We start from the raw sequence: 19,605 nt of genomic DNA, 5'->3' as shown, positions 1-19,605 counted from the left end.
TGAAACAATTAGTTTACAAACTGAAGTTTTTCCAAATATCTGTTCAATAAACAATTTTGAAATTTTGACTTTTCATCCACATTTGGAACTTTTTTCCCCAAAAAGTCAGAATTTTCTGCAGGACAGAAATTCTATTTTCTGACTAGCTCTGGTATTTATCTTGAAGCACATACATAAAATCACACTGAAGTCAAGGAAAGACCTCCCAATTCATGTTAAAACTATAAATTGCCTTGTCTTCATTATTATTTTACCTCATGTTAATTACCATGTGCTAGCTAATGAGTTAAGAACACACCTTTTTTCCTAGTGAAGACAAAGCCACACAAAGTTTTTAGTCATACTGGATTACCTTTCATTTCCCAGTAGCTTCAACACAGTTAGGCTATTAAAACCCAGGTTTCTGGTAGCACATGTTGTGGGAAAAGGACATGTTTGTATTTTTAATGAGATATCCCCCAGCACCCTACACACAGATTTGTCATTTAGGAATTCAACGTATAATGAATCCATCCTCATATGCCAAGATTCTAATACTGCACATATTTACTAAGAAATATGATGGTCAGAAAAATCTGCATGAATTCTAGAGATAGGACTAAAGGAAACAAAAACCTACTGTATAATTAGAAATCTTGTGTTAAACTGCAGTTGCGTGGGTGTGCTCGTACTGATTGGTTGAATAACATTTCAGTCTTCCAGTCTCCTAATAATCTGCCTGAATCCAGTAACCACAAGCAATCACAGAGTTTGTGTCTGATCTACAGGGTGATGAAGCAAATGACAATTTTTTCCTTGTCTGTAATGCACTGAGAAAAGACTACATAACAACATAGATAGTTTTAATAACTAATACAGCTGATGAAAACTGAAGTAGAATTAAGGATTGAAGATTATCCACTACCTGTGCTGAAGCATTTTGTCATTTTTAGGCTGCACTCTCAATTCTGGAAGAGAGTATTTTTTTTCATAAATTCATGGCCTATGTGAAATGTATCTCCTATGAACACAGTGGCAAAGGTTTTTCCCGAATGATTAGTGAATTCAGATGCTAACCTGAGACATCACAAATGGGTCTGGTCTTCACAAGAAGGGTGCCCAAAACTTTCTGAAAATCAGGCCCTGTTAAAATGATATTGGACTCCCAAAAATAAAGTTCCAGAGGGGTAGCCATGTTAGTCTGTATACAGCAAAAACAACGAGAGTCCTGTAGCACTTTAAAGACTAACAGTTTTAATTTCTGCAGGCATAAGCTTTCGTGGGCTGTAACGCACTTCGTCAGAAAAATAAAGGTACCCAAAATTTCAAGTCACATTAGAACATCTTGACAAGCATGCTCATTTTCCTAGGAAGCCACTTTTAAAAACAACATGAACAAAATCAAACTTAAAACAAAACAAAATAAAATAAAATACACCACATTAACTTCTGCTTGATTTTGGATATGTACACATACGTGGAATCACATCTCAATCACCACTAGCCTCCCCAGAAACTGATACAAAGTGTTAAGGAATCAGGACAGTGAGACCGGAAATGTCTTAATAAAAACAATTTCTTTAAGAAAAACAAATTGTCACAGCACAGAGAAGGAAAGATTATTTGAATATCTAGTATGGAAACTCACTCTGTACCGACAGTGCGGGTGCAACTAATTGTATAGCAGGGTCAAGATAGTCCAGTTAGTACTAGGTACTCTTTAGGTCAGTTTATTTTGAATAATAAATAACATTTACAAACCTTTCGCTAATTCTTTCCTTAGTTTCAAGATAGCACCAAGGTCACAGTCAGCAGTAGCATATGCATGGGGTACAGTAGTTTTAGATTCTGTTAATCTCTTAGCAATAACTCTTCGAATGTTGCTGGCAGGAACTTCTGTGAACGTACCCTGGAAGCAAATATTTTGCATACTAAATACAGGTAGAGAACACACACTCTTCTGCTGAAACAAGAGTAATGCAGTAATCCTTTTCAATTGGTAGCTTTTGTTCGCTTACAACAACCCTCAATTTCCAAAAAGCATTAAAATTTAGCTAGCATCAATATGCCTACGACTAAATTTACATATTTGTAATTTTCTATTCTTGCTGAAAGATAGTAGAAAGAAAAATCCAATTCAGACCAGCAAAACAGGTAATATAGAACCCAAGAAATTAATGCAGTACAATATTTGTTTTTATCTTACTCCATAAAGCTGGAGTGTAACAAAATGAAGTCTGAAAAAATCTGACTATTTGCTCCAGTGCACTGTGCCTGCCAGCTTTAAATCTGGATAAACAGGGATTCTAGGCACAGTACTATATATGTTGTGCAAGTACTTGATCTTTAGGAGACAAAGGAAATCAAGACAGGTGGCCCACATAGACGATACTGACAAGTAACAATCTTCTTTAAAGAAAATTTCACAGTCATATAAATTTGGAAAACAGAGTGTACCCAGTTTATATTATTCTGAACATATTTCTTTCCTGTCACTGATAAGGAACAAGATAACTACAATTTACAGAGTATAGTGAATCTTATTGATCTAGCTAGTTATTACAAAAATACTAGCCCTGATTCTCAGCTGGTGAAATCAGCTCTGCTCTTTTACACCAGCTTAGGGCCTGACCTGCAGAGTAAGGTTCTGTTGCACCTTTATTTGAGTAGAAGACTGTTAGTAGAAGCAATTTTGGGCTCTCGATTTGTCAGTTCCTTGAGTGGTTGTTTAAGACAGGTTTCACTGTACATCTCTCTCCTTTGTCATCAACCTGTCTCTCCTGCCCAATTCATTCAGGCATGTCACAATTCAGCATTCGCAACCTTTTGATGAAACAGACCTATATTGCAAGCAATTTCTTGTAATGCCAATGAAAATATCAAGCTGGGAGAATAGGTGGCTTTGACAAGAAATACTTTCCAACATTATACAGCATACACTTTGTGCTGAACACAAATCACAGGGTGCTTTGCCTTACAGCTGTATCAGAACACATTTTTTTTGTCATGACAGAAAACAATATCTAGGCCTGGAATTCTATTACTTTTTTAACCTTACCAAAAAATCTACAGTATTTTCTATGGTTCATCATAGAATACCAAATTTGTAACATTCCATTACGCTCATAAATTGTCAGCAGGCACCAGTCTTGAACCTGCAGCTGTTCTTCAAGATTGGCTCTAGAACCAGAATGGTCCAATTTCACAAATCCTGTCTGGAAGCATCCTGGCATGGTGGAAGTCCTTCCAAAATAATGGATCTTTCAATATTTCTGCCATTTCAGGGCAAATTCAGAGAGAGGCTCACAAGGTGTGGACATTTTTAAACACAAACATTAATTCTTACTCAGACCCAATCTTCTAACCCTTGCCTAATCCAACTCCACGCTCCTTATCTCTATCTATTTTTAATCCATGCTTATAGAATTTTGCACTCCCATGCCTTTTATTATTCAGAGATTTCAAAGTGCTATACATATAATCAGATACATGTAATATTTATTTTCTGGGTAAAGGAAAACTTCGACATTGAAGCCTTATGTAGACTAGGAGAAAAAAAGGGTGGGAGGGGGTCTCCCAATTGGGTTAGCTCAACTGAGGTAAAAATGGAGATCAACTGTGATCAGATAGATCACTTTAGCTCAACTACCTAATTTAACAACTTAAACACCCAGTTAGCACCAATTTAATATCTTTAGCTCAACTTTACCAGGTTGATACATAGCCATGTCATGCTAAAGGTGTCAAACTGCGTTTGCACTGGCGTTAAAGTGGGGTTTTCAGTCCAGTTAAACTAGCACAATTGAGCTAATTCAGTTCACTTTTTCCGAGCATAGGTAAGAACAGAGATGTTAAGTGACATGCTTATGGTCACAGCAAGTCAGTTGCAGAGTTGGGAATAAAACCCAGGAGTTCTGAATCCATGCCCCTCTCTCCAACTAGACAGCACCGACTGAAATGAAGTTTAGCATATTTGTCTTCATGCTTTTTTAAAAAAAATTAAAATGAAAAGATATGGCATTATTTAGTTGTAACATAATGCAAGTTGCTGCTTTAACAGAAGTATTACCTGTGCAGCAGGATGACCCGATACAGAAATTGGTGGAACTGTAGGCCGTGGATAAAGAGAGGACACGGTTGCTGCTTGTGAAGCCAAAGGCACTACGGTAGCCTGGGGAGGGGCTGGAGAAACCATAGGTCTCAATTCAGCAGCTTTGCCCTTCTGTTTCTGCTGCAGAAGACTGAGTGCATCCCTGTTGATTGAACAGTAATATGAAAAATACTTACAAAGAACAAATTACAACAGCAGAGAAATAAGAAATGCTACAATTTCAAGAGTCAGCTCTAATAAGCAACTTCCGGCTATTAAAATTCTGGATATTAAACTAGAAATTAAAAGGCAATTACTTTTAATCAATAATAATTTGCAAAATAAAAACTCCTAGAAGAAACACCATAAAAGGTTTATAAATTATTCACCCCTGCCATGATAGGATTTAAATCTGCAGGAGTACAGGGCAGTTGAGAAATAGGAGTATCTTTATCATCATTAAAGGACAACAGTGGCTAAACTATACTGTGTATTGTATTGTCAGTTCTTAAAATGAAGGAATCACAGGACCAGATGAAACATGGGACACAGCAAATAAAAGCTGTTTTGTTTAGGTTACCATAGATGATCACATACACATAATTGCATTAACTGTGTGCATTGAAAAATAGATCAGTCATAAACAAGGCTCAGAGAGATTGAGACTGTTAGTCACATTACATGAATCATTTTAAAATAATAAATAGTCTGTATCACACAGTGACACACAAAGGTGGGCCTAGTTAGATAAAGTCCACATTTTTTTGATCCAAATGAATTGTTTTCAGTGCCGTACTATTAAAACTGAACCAAACGGTAACCACTTCCACTGAATGGTGATAAAAATGTGGCACTTAAGGAATTAAGAGTTAAGGCTCTAATCCAGTAGAGCACTGTCAGTGAGCCTACTCATGTGCTTAAAGATAAATACACTTAGAAATTTTCTACTGGATCTTGGACTAAAGGCCCAGTCCAGCATACTGTTAGGTCTTTTCTACACTAGGAGGATTTTTCCATTGTAGTTATACGGGTATAGTTAAACCAGCAAAATGCTCCTAGTATGGACACAGTTATATAAGTGTTAAAGTACTTATGCTGGTATAATGTATACCAGTTCTGGGAATTGCATAATTGCACCTGCACTAAGCTCATACCAGTCTAGCTACATTGGTATTAAAAAAACCCAAAATCTTACACCCCCAAAGAACACATCTATACCATTATAGCTTTGAGAGCAGACCAGGCCTAACTCACAGAAGGAGCCCCTTTAAATTAACTAGACTGCTTGTGTGCAAGACCTACTTGCATAAAATTGATCTACAATTAAATTGTTGTAATCAGGACAGCCCTATAGAATCTCAATACTTAAGTTTATAATGTAATACCCCATTGCTGAGAAATTAATGAAATATAATAGCTATTATTTTTATATGGTCTATAAAATATGTACTGGTCTTTGCTGGTTAACTCTGACACTATTTCAACAATTGTGTTAACATCCTCAATGACATTAGTGAACAAAGATGCTTTGGTACACAGACAGTATTGGAATTAAACTGTTATAGGACTGTAACAATCAACCAGAAATATTATTTGCTGAAGTACCAAAGCACAACAGGTTGAGATAAGGATGCAGTTTCACTTTTAATAAGAAATTTACTTATTTTTGCAAATTTAAGTCATACCTTGAGTTTCTTTTAAAATCAAGCATTTGTTATTTATTTACGGAATAAAATGATATTTAAAGAAAAAACTAGATATTTTAACTGAGAAAATGGTCACAAATAAGACAAAGATTTAGAAAATTATTTCTGCTTTTTAACATGGCAGTAACAAGTGTTTAATTAAAACCATCTGATTACTGTACCATGTACATGATGCATGGAAGTCATTTGATTTCCTTACATTTTAAGTGTACATAAATATAAAACTATTAGTGAAACAGATCTTTATTTTTAAAATTAGAAGATTAATTTAGAAGTCTTTAAATCCTTCAAGTGCAGCACATTACATTTCTTATTACAGAATCTGTGCAATTCAACTGATTAATAAAAAGACACCATAGAATCCCAACACTACCAATTTATGAAAGTCACAGGATACAACCAAAACAGTTTTAAGATGGGGGCCTGAAAATAAAGCTGGCCGGGTATGCCAGGCATCTCTCATCAAACAACAATACTGAAAAAGATTGGCAGCAACACTGCTTTGAACTGCTCTTCTAAAACCCATTAACACAGCATGGGAGGAGGGGAATGAATCTTAAGTAAACCCATTGTCAAAACAACACAAATACATTGGTAAGCAGACATTTTCCTTCCCATCACACGTATTAAAGTAATTGAATATTCTTTGTCAAAATTGTTACTACATGGAGTCTGCTCACACTGGCAACTCAGTGTTACACTTCACTACACCACTATAATAAGATGGCCCAGATACTGAGAAATGTGCAGCCTTTTAACTAATACTTTCAATGTCTCCATGCAAAGTACTTTAGGAAGTACTCTGTGTAACTTGGACACCTTTCTCTCAAATGCAATTGCCTACTTGTTATATATTTTGCAGTTGAAGCCAACAGACTGGAACAGAATATTCTAAACAACAGTATTTAGAGGGCCCAATTCAGCAAACCTTAATAACTTAACAAAACCTTGCAGTTCGTGGTGCCCATTGGGAAGTGCAATGGCATCTCTGCGGTTGTTCCTCAGCCACCTCAGTTCTTTTCCCCTGAGCATCAGAGAACAAGGAAGGACAGAAAACTCTCAAGCTATGTCTGCACTTAAATCACTATAGTGGCACAGCTGCAACTGCACTGCTGTAGCACTTTCACATAGTCACTCACTACAGCAACGGGAAGGGTTCTCTTGTTGCTGTGGTTAATCCACCGCCCTGAGAGGTGGCTGCTAGGTTGACAGAATAATTCTTCCATCAACTTAGCACTGTCTACAGAGGGAGGTTAGGTCTATTTAACAACGTCACTCAGGGGTATGAAGTTCCAGAGGGGTAGCCGTGTTAGTCTGTATACAGCAAAAACAATGAGAGTCCTGTAGCACCTTAAAGACTAACAAATTTCTGCGGGCATAAGCTTTCGTGGGCTGCAACTCACTTCGTCAGATGCAGGGGTATGAATTTTTCGACATAACTTTTTAGTGTAGACCTGGCCTCAGAAAGAAAGATGGTCAAAGAGTGTTAATATATGGAGAGAGAGACACTCTGCAAAGAGAAACACTTTCTGTGCTCTATCTTTTTTTAGAAAGATATACAAAAATTGCAGTTCGACATGTTGTAGTCAGTGTGGGATCTCACTGTAAGTACGTATGTGCCTCATGCATACAAGATCGGAATTCTGTGCACAGCCATTTGGCGGGGCCATACATACACCCTGTGCCTCTTTGTGCTCCTGGGACAGCGGCAAACCTCCCTCACTTCCCTCATGACTCAACATCTGCAATAGCTAAGGACTCCAAAGAGCAGGGATGGAGAGTGGATTGCAGGATCTGCACAAACTACAAATTCTCAAAGTCACCACTCTCTGTGTATGAGTCAGTGTGGATTCCAGTGCAGGCAAATGGCAAGTAGCATTCTCGCTGCACAGTGGGATGAGGAGTTTCAGCAGCATCAGCTGAACACATATTGCAGTGAAGCTCTCCCAGACTTGACATCTGCAGCAACAATGGACAATGCTATTCAAAAGGTTCCAGTCTCAGACATATGAGGTGCATATGCAATCACCATGGGATCCACGCTGGCATACACTTGAAGAAGAAGACCGTTTCTCTCTGCCTTTTGTTTACTTTGGTGGCTTTCTCTAAATTTTATTTTATCCTTAAAAGCAGAAATCACACCTGCAATTTGGCGTGAAAAAACAAGTTTGTACTTTTACGGGACAACCTAGGATACAGAGCAAACAGAGCGTCCCAGTATAAAAAGTGAGGGTCTGGTCTGGTGCACACTGAAGTTAATTGGGGTCCTTCTATTGACTTCAATGGGCTTTGGATTTAGGCACTGATTGTGTAAAGCTGCACCACTCTTTAGACTGATGCAGCCTGTTCCATGGAGTGGTGCTCTGCTGGGCCTGAGCTGGGTCACCATCTTTTCCCCGATTCATTTGGGCACACATGGGGAACAATAGTTAAATTGCCCTGACAAAAGGCAACTGTAACTGGCCATTGTGTGTAACTCCTTTTGGTCTCCCCTCTTTCCTAAAATCTCTTCCTAAACCAAGGAGTTAAACTAGACAACTTAAGAGTCCAGAAAGTGTAAAAGTTCCTTGATTGCGTTTTCCAGTGTGTTGCACTCATTGATCATTTACTGCAATATCTTCTCTATTAAGCAAACCAACAACCACATATCAGCATAAACCTAACGTTGTACCACTTACAAAGTTACATATTGATAGTTAAGGTGAAAAACAAAAAAAGCAGTTAATTATTTGACTTTTCACATTATGAAGCAAGGCCTTTTTAAATCCAATACAATAAAGCCATAAAACTTGAACATCTTAAATATTGTCATATAATAAGCCCTAATTACCGTGTAGAGAAAGATTTTATAAATAGCAGACTGCTCTAACTAAAAGATTATAATGGGTTTGTATTCCAAAAGGTATTTTATTCACACAGATACAGAGATTGAGGCTGAAGTAGTTTTTCCACTATACACTTTGATTTTCATGCTATAAAATACTACTGTAAACCATTCCATACTGCAGCTGGAGTCTCTGTTTTGCAAGATTTTGGACACATTTACAGCACTACATAAATGTTAATAACAACAGTAAATAATGATAGACTGATACATGAATATTGTGTTTAATGTACTAAAAATAACTTCTAGTGTGTATCTTCCTTTAGAAGTCACAGCTTCAATAAAATGAAATAGGTTTCCCTGTGGCTTGCATGGAAAATGTGCAGCTACTGATCATGGGCAGCTTGTAAATTGAGTTACACATTGTGCATTGCTATTTAGTAAAAAATAAAAATTGTGATACAGGATGTAAGTCCTTTTAAAATTCTGAGATTTACACTGAAATGCAAATTTTAAGGATAAAAAAGTTATAAACACTTCATACTTTTAGGATGTCCTTTATCATAGGCCTCAAAGCATTTTACAATACAAACAGAACTGTAAATAAAATCCTCACTTTATAGATGGGGAAACCGATACACAGAGACACAAAGTGACAGCAAGTCAGTGACATAAGTGGAAACTGAAGCTAGCACTCCACATGTATGAAATGCTACCATGTGGGTTCAGTTCCCACTTCAGGTAATATTTGTTTCTAGTTTTTACGTTATTTGCAATATCCAAAGGGAGAGTATCTTCTGAATTTTTACACAGCAGGGAGTATTGGAGATAGGCAAGGGTCTCTTCCAATGCCACTGGACAGGAAAGTATCTGGGTTGCATTTTGAGAGGGATGAGGAGAGGAAGCCATAGTTGAAATGAAGAGGCTTAGTACTGCGGTAACAATACTTCTGAGCTGTTAACTTGAAATGGTTACTATTATTGTCACAATTTTAAGATAAAAAATATGCTAAAATGTCTAAATACGTTTGATAAACGCTAGAGAGAAAGTACATTATATTCAACTACAAGACAAACACTTACAGCACACAAACATTATTAGTGTGTCAGCTGGTTCAGAAATTATATCATAAAATTTAGTTGTGTTGAAAGTTGTATACTTCCTACTGCCATCTTCAGTTTCAAATAGAAACAAGCTGTAGATAAATTACTACAGCCAAATACATTCGAAGAACTAAGGCCAAGGTTGAGTGGTTTAATCTACTAGGCTGTCTTCTCTAAATGCAAGAACTCAAACCTGATGACCCATATCTCAAGTGTTTGGAATTATCAAGTTAGTCCCAATTTGACAGTTATCTGTATCACTAAACCATGCAATCTGTCCCTTTCAGAGAGATTTCAGGATTGGAACAATACAGGTGTGACATGTTACGACTGATACACTGACAGGAGATGAAAAATGTGGACAAATTACAGTGTGCAGAAATAAGAGAAAATGCAGGCAGGCAGTCAAAAGTATTAATTTCTTTTCCTAATTTAAAAAAAAAAAAAAAACTATAAATTAAGAACAACAAACTAGAAGAACTGAAGTAGATGATGCATTTGCTAAGCCGATTAACACAAAGACAACTGAAATATGGAGCCATCTCCTCTTTTCCTCCTTTTTTCCCTTTTGGACCATTTAAAAAAAGTTACCTGAGGGTAGAGTGGGAGGAGGAAATCTCATTTAAATGGAATATTTGTGTTAATTTTATAAGTACCATGAATTTACAGGGCAGCCATGTGGCTTTGGCCCTTCCAAAAGGCAACTCCCCTTGCAACCCACACTTTCTTCCATTATCATCCAGGCTTTTTTCCTTGAACAAAAGTATTGGATACTTTACTGCACAAATTGTCAAAGCAAAAACATGGGTGCTAATCTCAGCTTGTCTTCTATACCACCAAAAGAGTAAACACTCAAGAACATAAGAATGACCATACTGGGTCAGACCAATGGTCCATCTAGGCCAGTATCCTTTCTTCCAATAATGGCCAATGTCAAGTGCTTCAGAGGGAATGACCAGAACATTCAATCATCAAATGATCCACAGTCAACGATCAAGTGATCCATTAGACTGCTTATAGTCAGAATCTGATTCAATAAGATAAGCTTAGCAGCCACTACCCGTATTTATCGCATTGTTGAATGGGGTTTGTACAATATTAAACTGGGATAAATTGTGATATTTGATAAATCTAGTTATTTGGAATTTATGGCCACAAATTTGAAAGTTTAGTCCACCATTTAAATATTGATCATAAAAATTATTTTCAAAAGAAAAACAGTATTTTCCCTTGTGTATCAGCCCACAGGCTCAAGAGCAAAAGGAGAAAGATCTCAGACTCAAGTTAAGCCTCCTGTAGATCCACGGATAAATGAAATAAATCGATCTGCTAAGAGAGCAGGCTATATAAGACTGTCAGGGTTACATCCTCAGCCTTCAGTTGTCTCTTAAATTGTAAATTGAGGGGGGAGGGTTGGAATAGCAAGTTGACAGAAACAAAATAAAATCTCATTTAATGTCTGCCTCTGTTGCTGGTTTTACATTTCTCTGATTCTTGTACTTTGGTGGCTAACATTGAATATCCATGACCAGTAGCAACCTATTTGTTTTTAAACACATTCAAGTGGGCTGTGCTGCAGTGTTCTACCTCTATGATTAATTACCTATTAGCCTACTTGATAAAGAAGCCTAAATTGTTTAGCTGTACAACACAGCATGTATTTTGCTGGGTTTCATGCAAACATGCAATATTTCATCCAAACACAGAAGTGCCTGTCTACAGATATCTGCAAACTTTTCTTTTCAGCCAGTATCTAATAGAGGGGGTTTATAAGTATTTACAATATTTATCCATTTTCAAATAATGGTTAAAACAGCAGGATATATCTTTAAAAATGACATTTCTGAGTCAACTTCTTTGTACAGATGTTTCAAGTTTTAAGAAAGACATTTTGTAGCTGTAATAATTACCTTCCTAGCAGAATCTATGGTACATCTCCATGACAACTAAGGGAAGTTAATTAGATAGCTCAGAGTCCCAGAGGGTTCCCACCTGCCATGGACTAGTTACACACCATAAATTACAGTTACACTTCTATAATTAAAAAGCTTTCTGATAATGTGCTGCTATTACAAATGATGCCCCTTTCATCCAGCTCACTATCCAAAGTAGGCCACAGTTAGTAGGAAACAGAAATTAAGAAAAGAAACACATTCATATTTTGTTACTGTGTTCAACTAACAAACCTTGTCATTTTTGATGTAGGCTTTCAAACCATACAGAGCCAACATGTTATAGCAGCTCAACAGGTTCGTGAATAATACCAGTGGGAGTCTGCCTAGAGAGGGAGTGATTTAATCCAGAACAAAATTAGCTTCCTGAAAGAAACCCTCTCCACACAACCGTCCCAGAACACACGTGCAGATTTGAAGTGCATCATTTCAAGGTCAGGAATCCCTGGTCTAGAACGTTAACAAATGGGCACCTAGTTCCAAAGGCTGCTGGGTATCTTGACTGAAACCACATCTTAATGGAGAGCATAGTGCATCCAAGGCATATAAGGAGCACATTAAACTATCCCAAATCCCCAACATACACAACAGAATTCAAGACCGGCTAAAAAACAGAAGGTTGTGAAACAGAATTCCAGATCCCAGCACCTTTACACTTTGAGGAATTTCAGATCTAAGTTTCATGTCATTAGCATGCCTCTACTAAAAAGGAAGCATATCAGATCCTGGACCGCACAGATGAATTCTTGTGTCTGCTGGGGTCAGCAGTGACCCATGTGCAGGAAAGCAGGGGGCTCAGATTCCCCATAAAACAGGGGCTAGGGAAGGGTGCCCTCTGCTGCTTCTTCTAGCCCCTTACTGCCTCTGTGCATGGTGGTGGGGGGACCTCTTCAGGCCCAAAGGGATCCCAATGCCAGCTGACAGCACAGTTTGGGAGCTGTCAGTCATTCTGGCACTGGGCTAGGGGAAATGGGAGAGCTGCAATCTCTCTCCCAGCTGTCACATGGCTGGACGGTCCCTATCCCAGAGACTATACAAAGAAAAATGCAAATTTCTTATGTCATCACCCAACCCGGCTACCCACATCCTTTGTTGGTCATCCAAACAATCAATTCCCCAAAGAAAAGACTGAGAGAAAAATGGGTCTTGTGTGCTGATCACCATGGAGTTTGAGCTATGCTGAAACAAGGAAATGAATAAAGTGTTTGGATTAATTATAGCAGGTTTATACATACTCTTTAGTGAGGATTCCTCGAGGTCCAGAGGGAGTAATATTGCTTGGGTCAAGTCCATGTGTCTCCAGAATGTAGCGGGCAGCAGGACTTAAGCGAACTCTGAAGTAAAAATAGAAAACCATCTAAATAATAGGGTTAGGTGGCTGTATTTCACACACAATATGTCAAAAGTTACTGTATACCACATGCTATGGTCCAGCACCTCAGATCCAGCTGGGAAGGACGTAGTCCAAGTCAGTGAGTGTCTGGGCAAAGGTAGAGTAAAGTTTCCCTTTGTACTCCACTAGTCCCTGAGCTGTAATGTGAAGGGCTGGCCCTTCTACGCCCGCTTAGCAGAGCCGTGAGGTTACAGTACACAGCTGCTAGTGATCCCAAGGAGCTGAAACCACAGCTGGGCATCATCCCAATGTCAGGGGTCCCAGCCATCTACCTCATGCTAGCAGCAAGGAATGGGGTGACACAACTGGAGGATCCCGATAAAACAGGTGATCGACACAGAGCCAGATATGTCAGCTGTATAGATAATCCCTTGGCAGGGCAGCATAAAGGAGTCCCACTGCAACTGAGGAGCTGGCCCTGTATGTTTATGTCTACACTGCAATTAGACACTGGTGGCTGACTCTATGTCAGAGGATTTTACTCAAGATTCCCCTGTTTATGTATCCAGGGATCATATTAGCCTTTTGGCTAATCCTCAATTAGTCTATAGCCATTGTATCAGCTCCTACATCACACTGGGAATTTATGTGCAATTGATTATCCATCATGACTGTACATCTTTTTTCAGAATCACTGCTTCCCTGGATAGAGTCTTCCATCCTGTAAATATGGCCCACATTCTTTATTCTTAGATGTACATTTACATTTAGCTATAATAAATAACACATTGTTTGCTTGTGCCCAGTTTACCAAGGGATCTAGATTGCTTTGTATTTTGTCCTCTTGTTCCTCCTCCATTTGTGTGTAATCTGCAAACATTATTAGTGATGATGAAGATATTTTGACTGATCACTACCATGGTATCCATACAAATTTGCATAAGTTTAATGGGTGGGCACACTTCTTAAGTCAACAATTTTGAACACTCCACACCACTCTACTAAGTATATAACCCTTTATGTGGCACTCTTATTCTAGTATAAGAGTAACTTTTTTCAATTTAGTTTAAAACCCTTCCCATGTGACTTAGGCTAAACTGAAAAAAGGAACTCTTATACCAGAATAAACGTGTCCACACAGGTTATGCTGGTATAACTATATTGATTTAAATTAAATGTCCTAGGTTAGAGAAAACAAAACAAAACAAAAAGACTTTGTAGACAAGGTCTAAACAAAGCAGGCAAATTTAATGAGTCTCTCAGACAATACTTTGATTTTAGCTACAGGGAGCCAAAATTTACCCCGGTGCAATGCCACTGAGGTGCAATGCCACTGATTTCTCTAACAATACAAAAGGGATGAATTTGGTCCCAGCTGTGGTGGCAATAACCTCAAGTCTCACACTGAAAGGGTTATTCATGAGGAACACAAAAACTCACGGTAGTCTTCCAAGTCCATGTTCCATTTTGGTAGAGGCAGAAACTAACATATCCACTGGAGGGGGAATAGGTGCAGCTGCAGGAAAAGCCATCAGTGGCGCCAGAGAAGATGGATCGCCAGTATCAGCTGGTATTTCAACCTGCTTCCAGTCCTGTCCTTCTTCTACCAGCAAACCAATTAGCATTCCCAGACGCACATTTTTACTTCCTTCTTCCATCTATATTTGAAAGACAATAAGAACATTAAATATAAGTAATACATAGCATTCTCTACTCTTAAAAAAATGTAGAAGTTTCAAGCATACTATTGACATATAAATACATCAAGTTTTATACTTATAACTAATAAAAGTCTAGGGCCAATATTAAACAGTTGATACTGGAAATCGAGGTGGGGTGTTAAGTTATGCCAAAATTTTCCAGATGTGAGTGCCTGAAGTCAGATATCTAAATCCATTGAGTCCCTGGAAGCTGCATCTGCTCAACACCTCTGAAAAAGAGGACACTTTCTTTAGTTGCCTAAATTTGGATTCATGTGCCTAACTTCAGGCCTCAAATTAGAACATTTTGGTTCAAGTGTCCAGGCCAAATTCTCAGCTTTGGGTAATTGCATTGCATTGTGTCTAGATAATATTTTATTTAGTTTTTCCAGCTTATTTAAAATACACCCATCAAAGCGCCTGGAAGTTTGGACACCCAGCAAGAAACAACAATAAAGAAAATTGCGGGGGGCAAGGAGGGTGGAGCCTCATCAGCATATACCAGGGGTGGCCAACCCGAGGCTCGCGAGCCGCATGCGGCTCTTTGGTCATAGAAATACGGCTCGCGGCTCTTTGCGCCTCTTTGCTCTTTGACAAGCTTTTCGGTGGAGGATAAGAGAGGAGGGGAAACTGATGAGTGAAATTGACAAGCTGCCACCAAAATTGACAGATCAGCACGAATTTTCAGTGGTGGGTAAGAGACGAGGGGAAACTGAAAAGGTAAATGTGGCTGTTTGCAGCTCTTCATCACTGACTGGTTGGCCACCCATGGCATATACAGTTCCCCATAATTTACATTTGACAAAATTATTCTTTGCTTCCAATTCTAATGGCTGTTTTAATATTACTGAGGTAAAGTGACTATTGTGTCTGACCTGAAAAGTGACAGCAATTCTGTGATGAGCAAGCGGTCCCTGTGAAATACTCTATGAACCATGTGAATTGAGATACTAGTAAACATAGTGTAATTCATCTGCTAAAGCAGATCAGTGCACGGAAAATGCAAGGACAAATTGTGATCCCCATTATGAGGGATCTGTGATGCTTTGATCAAAGTAGCTGTAAATGTCAGTTTAACCAGTCAGTGAAGGATTCTTCAGCATGGAGGAAGAAGTCAATTAGTTTACAGCCATTGTAGTAGCTCCTACACCACCACCCTTTCAGTCCCCAGTTATCCCCAGATGTCAAAACTGTACCTTGGGATCATAGGCATCAGGCACAAGTCAAACTAGACAGGTCCCATTCCTAGCTGGCCTCATGATTGTGGAAGGGGTTGTAAACAACTTTTGCCCACATCCCTGACCCTGCCAATCAGTGCATGAGCCACAATCTGGAAGCATTTTCCATGCTGATTTGTATTAGTTACCTTACCTTCCTTTAATTCTTTATTGAGTTTTGTATCAACCATTCTATTCTGTTACCTGGGATTGATCTCAGGCTGACAGACCTATAACTACCTGGATCACCCTATTTAAAATTCAGCACAAATTAACTTTCTCCCAGTCTTTTAATATGTTCCCAGTGCTCCAAGACTTTTGAAAATCAACATTAACAGTCCAGCGAGATTCTCAACCACCTTTCTTTTAAAATGTCTAATTTTAGTAAATGCTGTTTAACATCCACCAGAGATACTAGAAGAATGGAAAGAGTTTCATCATATGATGGTGATAACACTGTCATGTTTTTCTCTCAAATACAGAATAGAAATGTTTATTGAATATGTCTGCCTTTTCTGCATTATTACTGATAATTCCACCTATTCCATCTCATAATGGACCAGTATAATTGTCAGGATTCTTTTTGTTCCTAATATATTTTTTAAAACTCCTTCTTAATATCCTTAATTCTGCTACCCACAGATTTATCCCTGTGTTCCTTATCAATTTTCTGCAATTCCTAACTTGTGTTTTATATTCATTACTATTAATGTCCCCTTTCTTCATTTTGAGATTATATATTATCTTGTATAACTGCCTTCTCTTCCCCTCTAAACAATTTAAAAACAAAAAACCCAGCAGTTTTCTTCCTCAGTTGTGGCTTTTGGGGCATCTAGTAAGGTGTTCTTACTGTTTATGTCAAGTAGGTAGATCAAAATATTGGCATTTAATTTAGTTACTCTTATCCCTGTATGATTGCTTTCTGCCTACTGATTTTGTGTACTCTTTGCCCCTTTCCAGAAAACCAGGGGTCAGCTGCTTAAGTGGACTTACAGTAGCCTTTTTTTCTCTCTCTCTCTTTTTTTTCCCTTTTCCTTTTTTTTTTTTTTTTTAAGATTATCCTCTCGTCCCTCAGAGGTGGTCCCTCCTGGTCAAGGTTGAGGTACATCAACAGGAGGAAATGGGGAGGTGGTCATGACTGAGCATGTTCTGATACTAAGGATTTCACATTTACACTACTGTCAGTCCAACTCCTTCCATGAACACTAAAATTTACATTGAGTATTTATAAAATGGAAAAAAATATTAAGATCTATGTTGATACTACTTCCCCTACTCCCCAGATACACTCTCCTCCATTAAAACAATGAATATATATCAAAATAAGTTTCATTTGAGAAAATAAAAACCCCTACATGTCAATCAAGATGTGATGATATTTTATTATGACATGCATTTCTAAAAAGTATCTGTCACCCTAATATCTGGACATATATTATCAACATGGATGTCAGAAGAAAAGATCCTGAAATCAACTTGATCCACACGCTGAGACTGAAAAATCACTGAAAAGCTTATAAACAAAACAGGTGATGGCCAAAAATTTTTATATTATATTAATTATATTACATCTATCTCCAGGTGTTCATTTTAATTACAATCAGGAACTCTGAATGAGATAAAACATTAGTTTGAATCCAATCTCAGTGCACCCTGATGACCTAATCATTTTAACACAAAACGACTGGAAGAAAAAAAAGAATATTGTATATCGACAATCAAAACCACCAACAAAACACCAATCTCCTCAACTCTATGGTATTCACAAGGCATTTCACAAGCTGTGCTCTCATGATACTTAAAGGTTTTGCATGCAATCACTTTAACAGAAATCAGATGTTTGATGCTTAACATAAAATTCATAAAAGGCAATAATATCCCAAAGCAAACACCACCCAGCACTTTGTAGAGCTTCTCTTAAACCTATATATCATGCAAAGTTGATGCATTTTCCAAAACTTCAGCTAAACACTTTTTTCTATATTTCTTTCTCCATCTTTGCAGGTTACAAAGATTTACATTTGTAAGAAGAAAATTTCTACTTTGATAATCAGCCTCCATTTCCTCAATGATCACTCAAATCAGTACCATGGTGTGTGTGGTATCATACGCATTCTAATTAGACATTAATAAACCCTAGAGGGGTAGGAACAGCTAGGAACATATGGTTTCTAATTAGTTAGGGTCAGGTTATGGCCCAGCCTGAGTAACAGTGTTGCCAATTTTCTTGGATTAATTAATGAATCTCACATTATTTTGTATTTTTCTTAGAGTCCCAGCTCCTGGAGGTAAGTGATTAAAAAAACCAATAAAGCTGAGATTCTCACAATAAATATAAATGTCTAGCCCGCATGGTTGCAAAGTTTGAAAATAAAAACCAAATGCACCCTTAAAGGGTTGCAGAAGGCAAATAGAAAACACTTTTTAAAAATCTCATGATTTTAAAATTAGTCATGATTTTTGAGGGGTCCTGGTTGTTATTTTTAAACACATCTGAGGTTGCCAGTACTGAAGTAAGGCTCCTGCCTCCCACGTGCAGAGAGGTTGGGGCAGGGAGCTGGAGGAACAGAAGGCTCTTTCCCAGTGTGAACATGAAGCCAGGGAGACAGTGCAGCCTTAGCTCCCCCCACCTCTCTCAAAAGTGTCGGGAAGTATAGCTGATCTGGCATATGAAAGAAGAGTTTGTCATCTGCATTTAGGAACGCTGGAACAGATTACTTTCCTCTGGACTTTCAATCAGAGTTTCCTTCCAGGGTTGCTCTTGGAGCAGTACAGCTTCGGACACCCTTTACATTGGGCTAAATCAGTGGTTTTCAGCCTGTGATTCGTGGACCCCTGGGGGTCTGCAGACTATGTCTAAGATTTCCAAAGGGGTCCACATCTCCATTCAAAATTTTTTAGCAAACAGAAAAAGGTTGTAAACCACTGGATTAGACGTAAAGATATGATCTAGCCCATTGTTTCCCCATCTTTTTGGCTCGAGGACAACAGATATCATTTTTGCAATGCTGAAGGCCCACCAGTCTCCACCAGCAGGTCTCTCTCACTGCAGCCAGACAGAAAGAGTTCAGTCTCTCTCCCTGGCTCTAGCAGGGAAATGGCACACACCATGTAGCCCTGCACACTCCACCTGGGTCCCTAGGCAGTGGCTCCCTTCTGCAAGTAGGGGGACGGAAGATCAGTGCTTCCCTCCCTCTGGCTCCAGCAGGGACCCCAGAACCCAGGCAAAGCGCTTTGCCATGCTCCCTGCTACAGCCAGGGAGAGCGGAGTGCTGATCTCCCATCTCCTTGGCTGCAACAAGGAGCCCATGCTGGTCTTTTAGCCCCACGGAAATGTGTTCTGCCTGGGTCCTTAGGCAGCGGCTCCCTTCTGCAGCCAGCAGGATGGGAGCTGCGGGCCACTTTGAAAGCCCCCGCAGGCCACTTTTGGCTCTTGGTCCACAGGTTGGGAACTACTGATCTAGCCTTAACTATGGAAAAATATATTGGTGCAACTTTATTGCTAAAGTTTTACACAAGGAAGCATCAGTTTATGCCTTAACTATTTCATGAGAAATGGTACGAATGAGAAAAAGGTAATTAACGCTGAATCCAGTTCTTCAGAACTCAGTCATTCATCCTCTTTTCTGTCCTGTGCTAGACTAATAGGAATTTCAGAGAAGAGAAATGCAGTTCTAATTTAAGAATGATCTTTACTGTAA

General features: G+C 38.6%; 1 protein-coding gene across 1 annotated transcript in view; it reads right to left on the bottom strand.

Moving 5' to 3' along the window:
* Positions 1-19,605, bottom strand: part of PDHX (pyruvate dehydrogenase complex component X) — an 87,359-nt gene that overhangs the window by 28,673 nt on the left and 39,081 nt on the right. The window contains exons 5-8 of the mRNA XM_067557548.1: positions 14,428-14,645; positions 12,890-12,988; positions 4,049-4,232; positions 1,741-1,888 (exon numbers count right to left, since the gene is read on the bottom strand). Of these exons, the coding sequence (XP_067413649.1) occupies positions 1,741-1,888; positions 4,049-4,232; positions 12,890-12,988; positions 14,428-14,645 (649 nt within the window). The remainder of the gene's footprint in view (positions 1-1,740; positions 1,889-4,048; positions 4,233-12,889; positions 12,989-14,427; positions 14,646-19,605) is intronic.

Source organism: Emydura macquarii, unplaced genomic scaffold, assembly GCF_026122565.2.
Source record: "Emydura macquarii macquarii isolate MOO-44397 ecotype Brisbane River unplaced genomic scaffold, CSIRO-AGI_Emac_v2 contig_1876, whole genome shotgun sequence".
Taxonomy (NCBI): domain Eukaryota; kingdom Metazoa; phylum Chordata; order Testudines; family Chelidae; genus Emydura; species Emydura macquarii.
The sequence above is the reverse complement of the archived record's forward strand: the minus strand, read 5'-3'. Positions and strand labels throughout refer to the sequence as shown.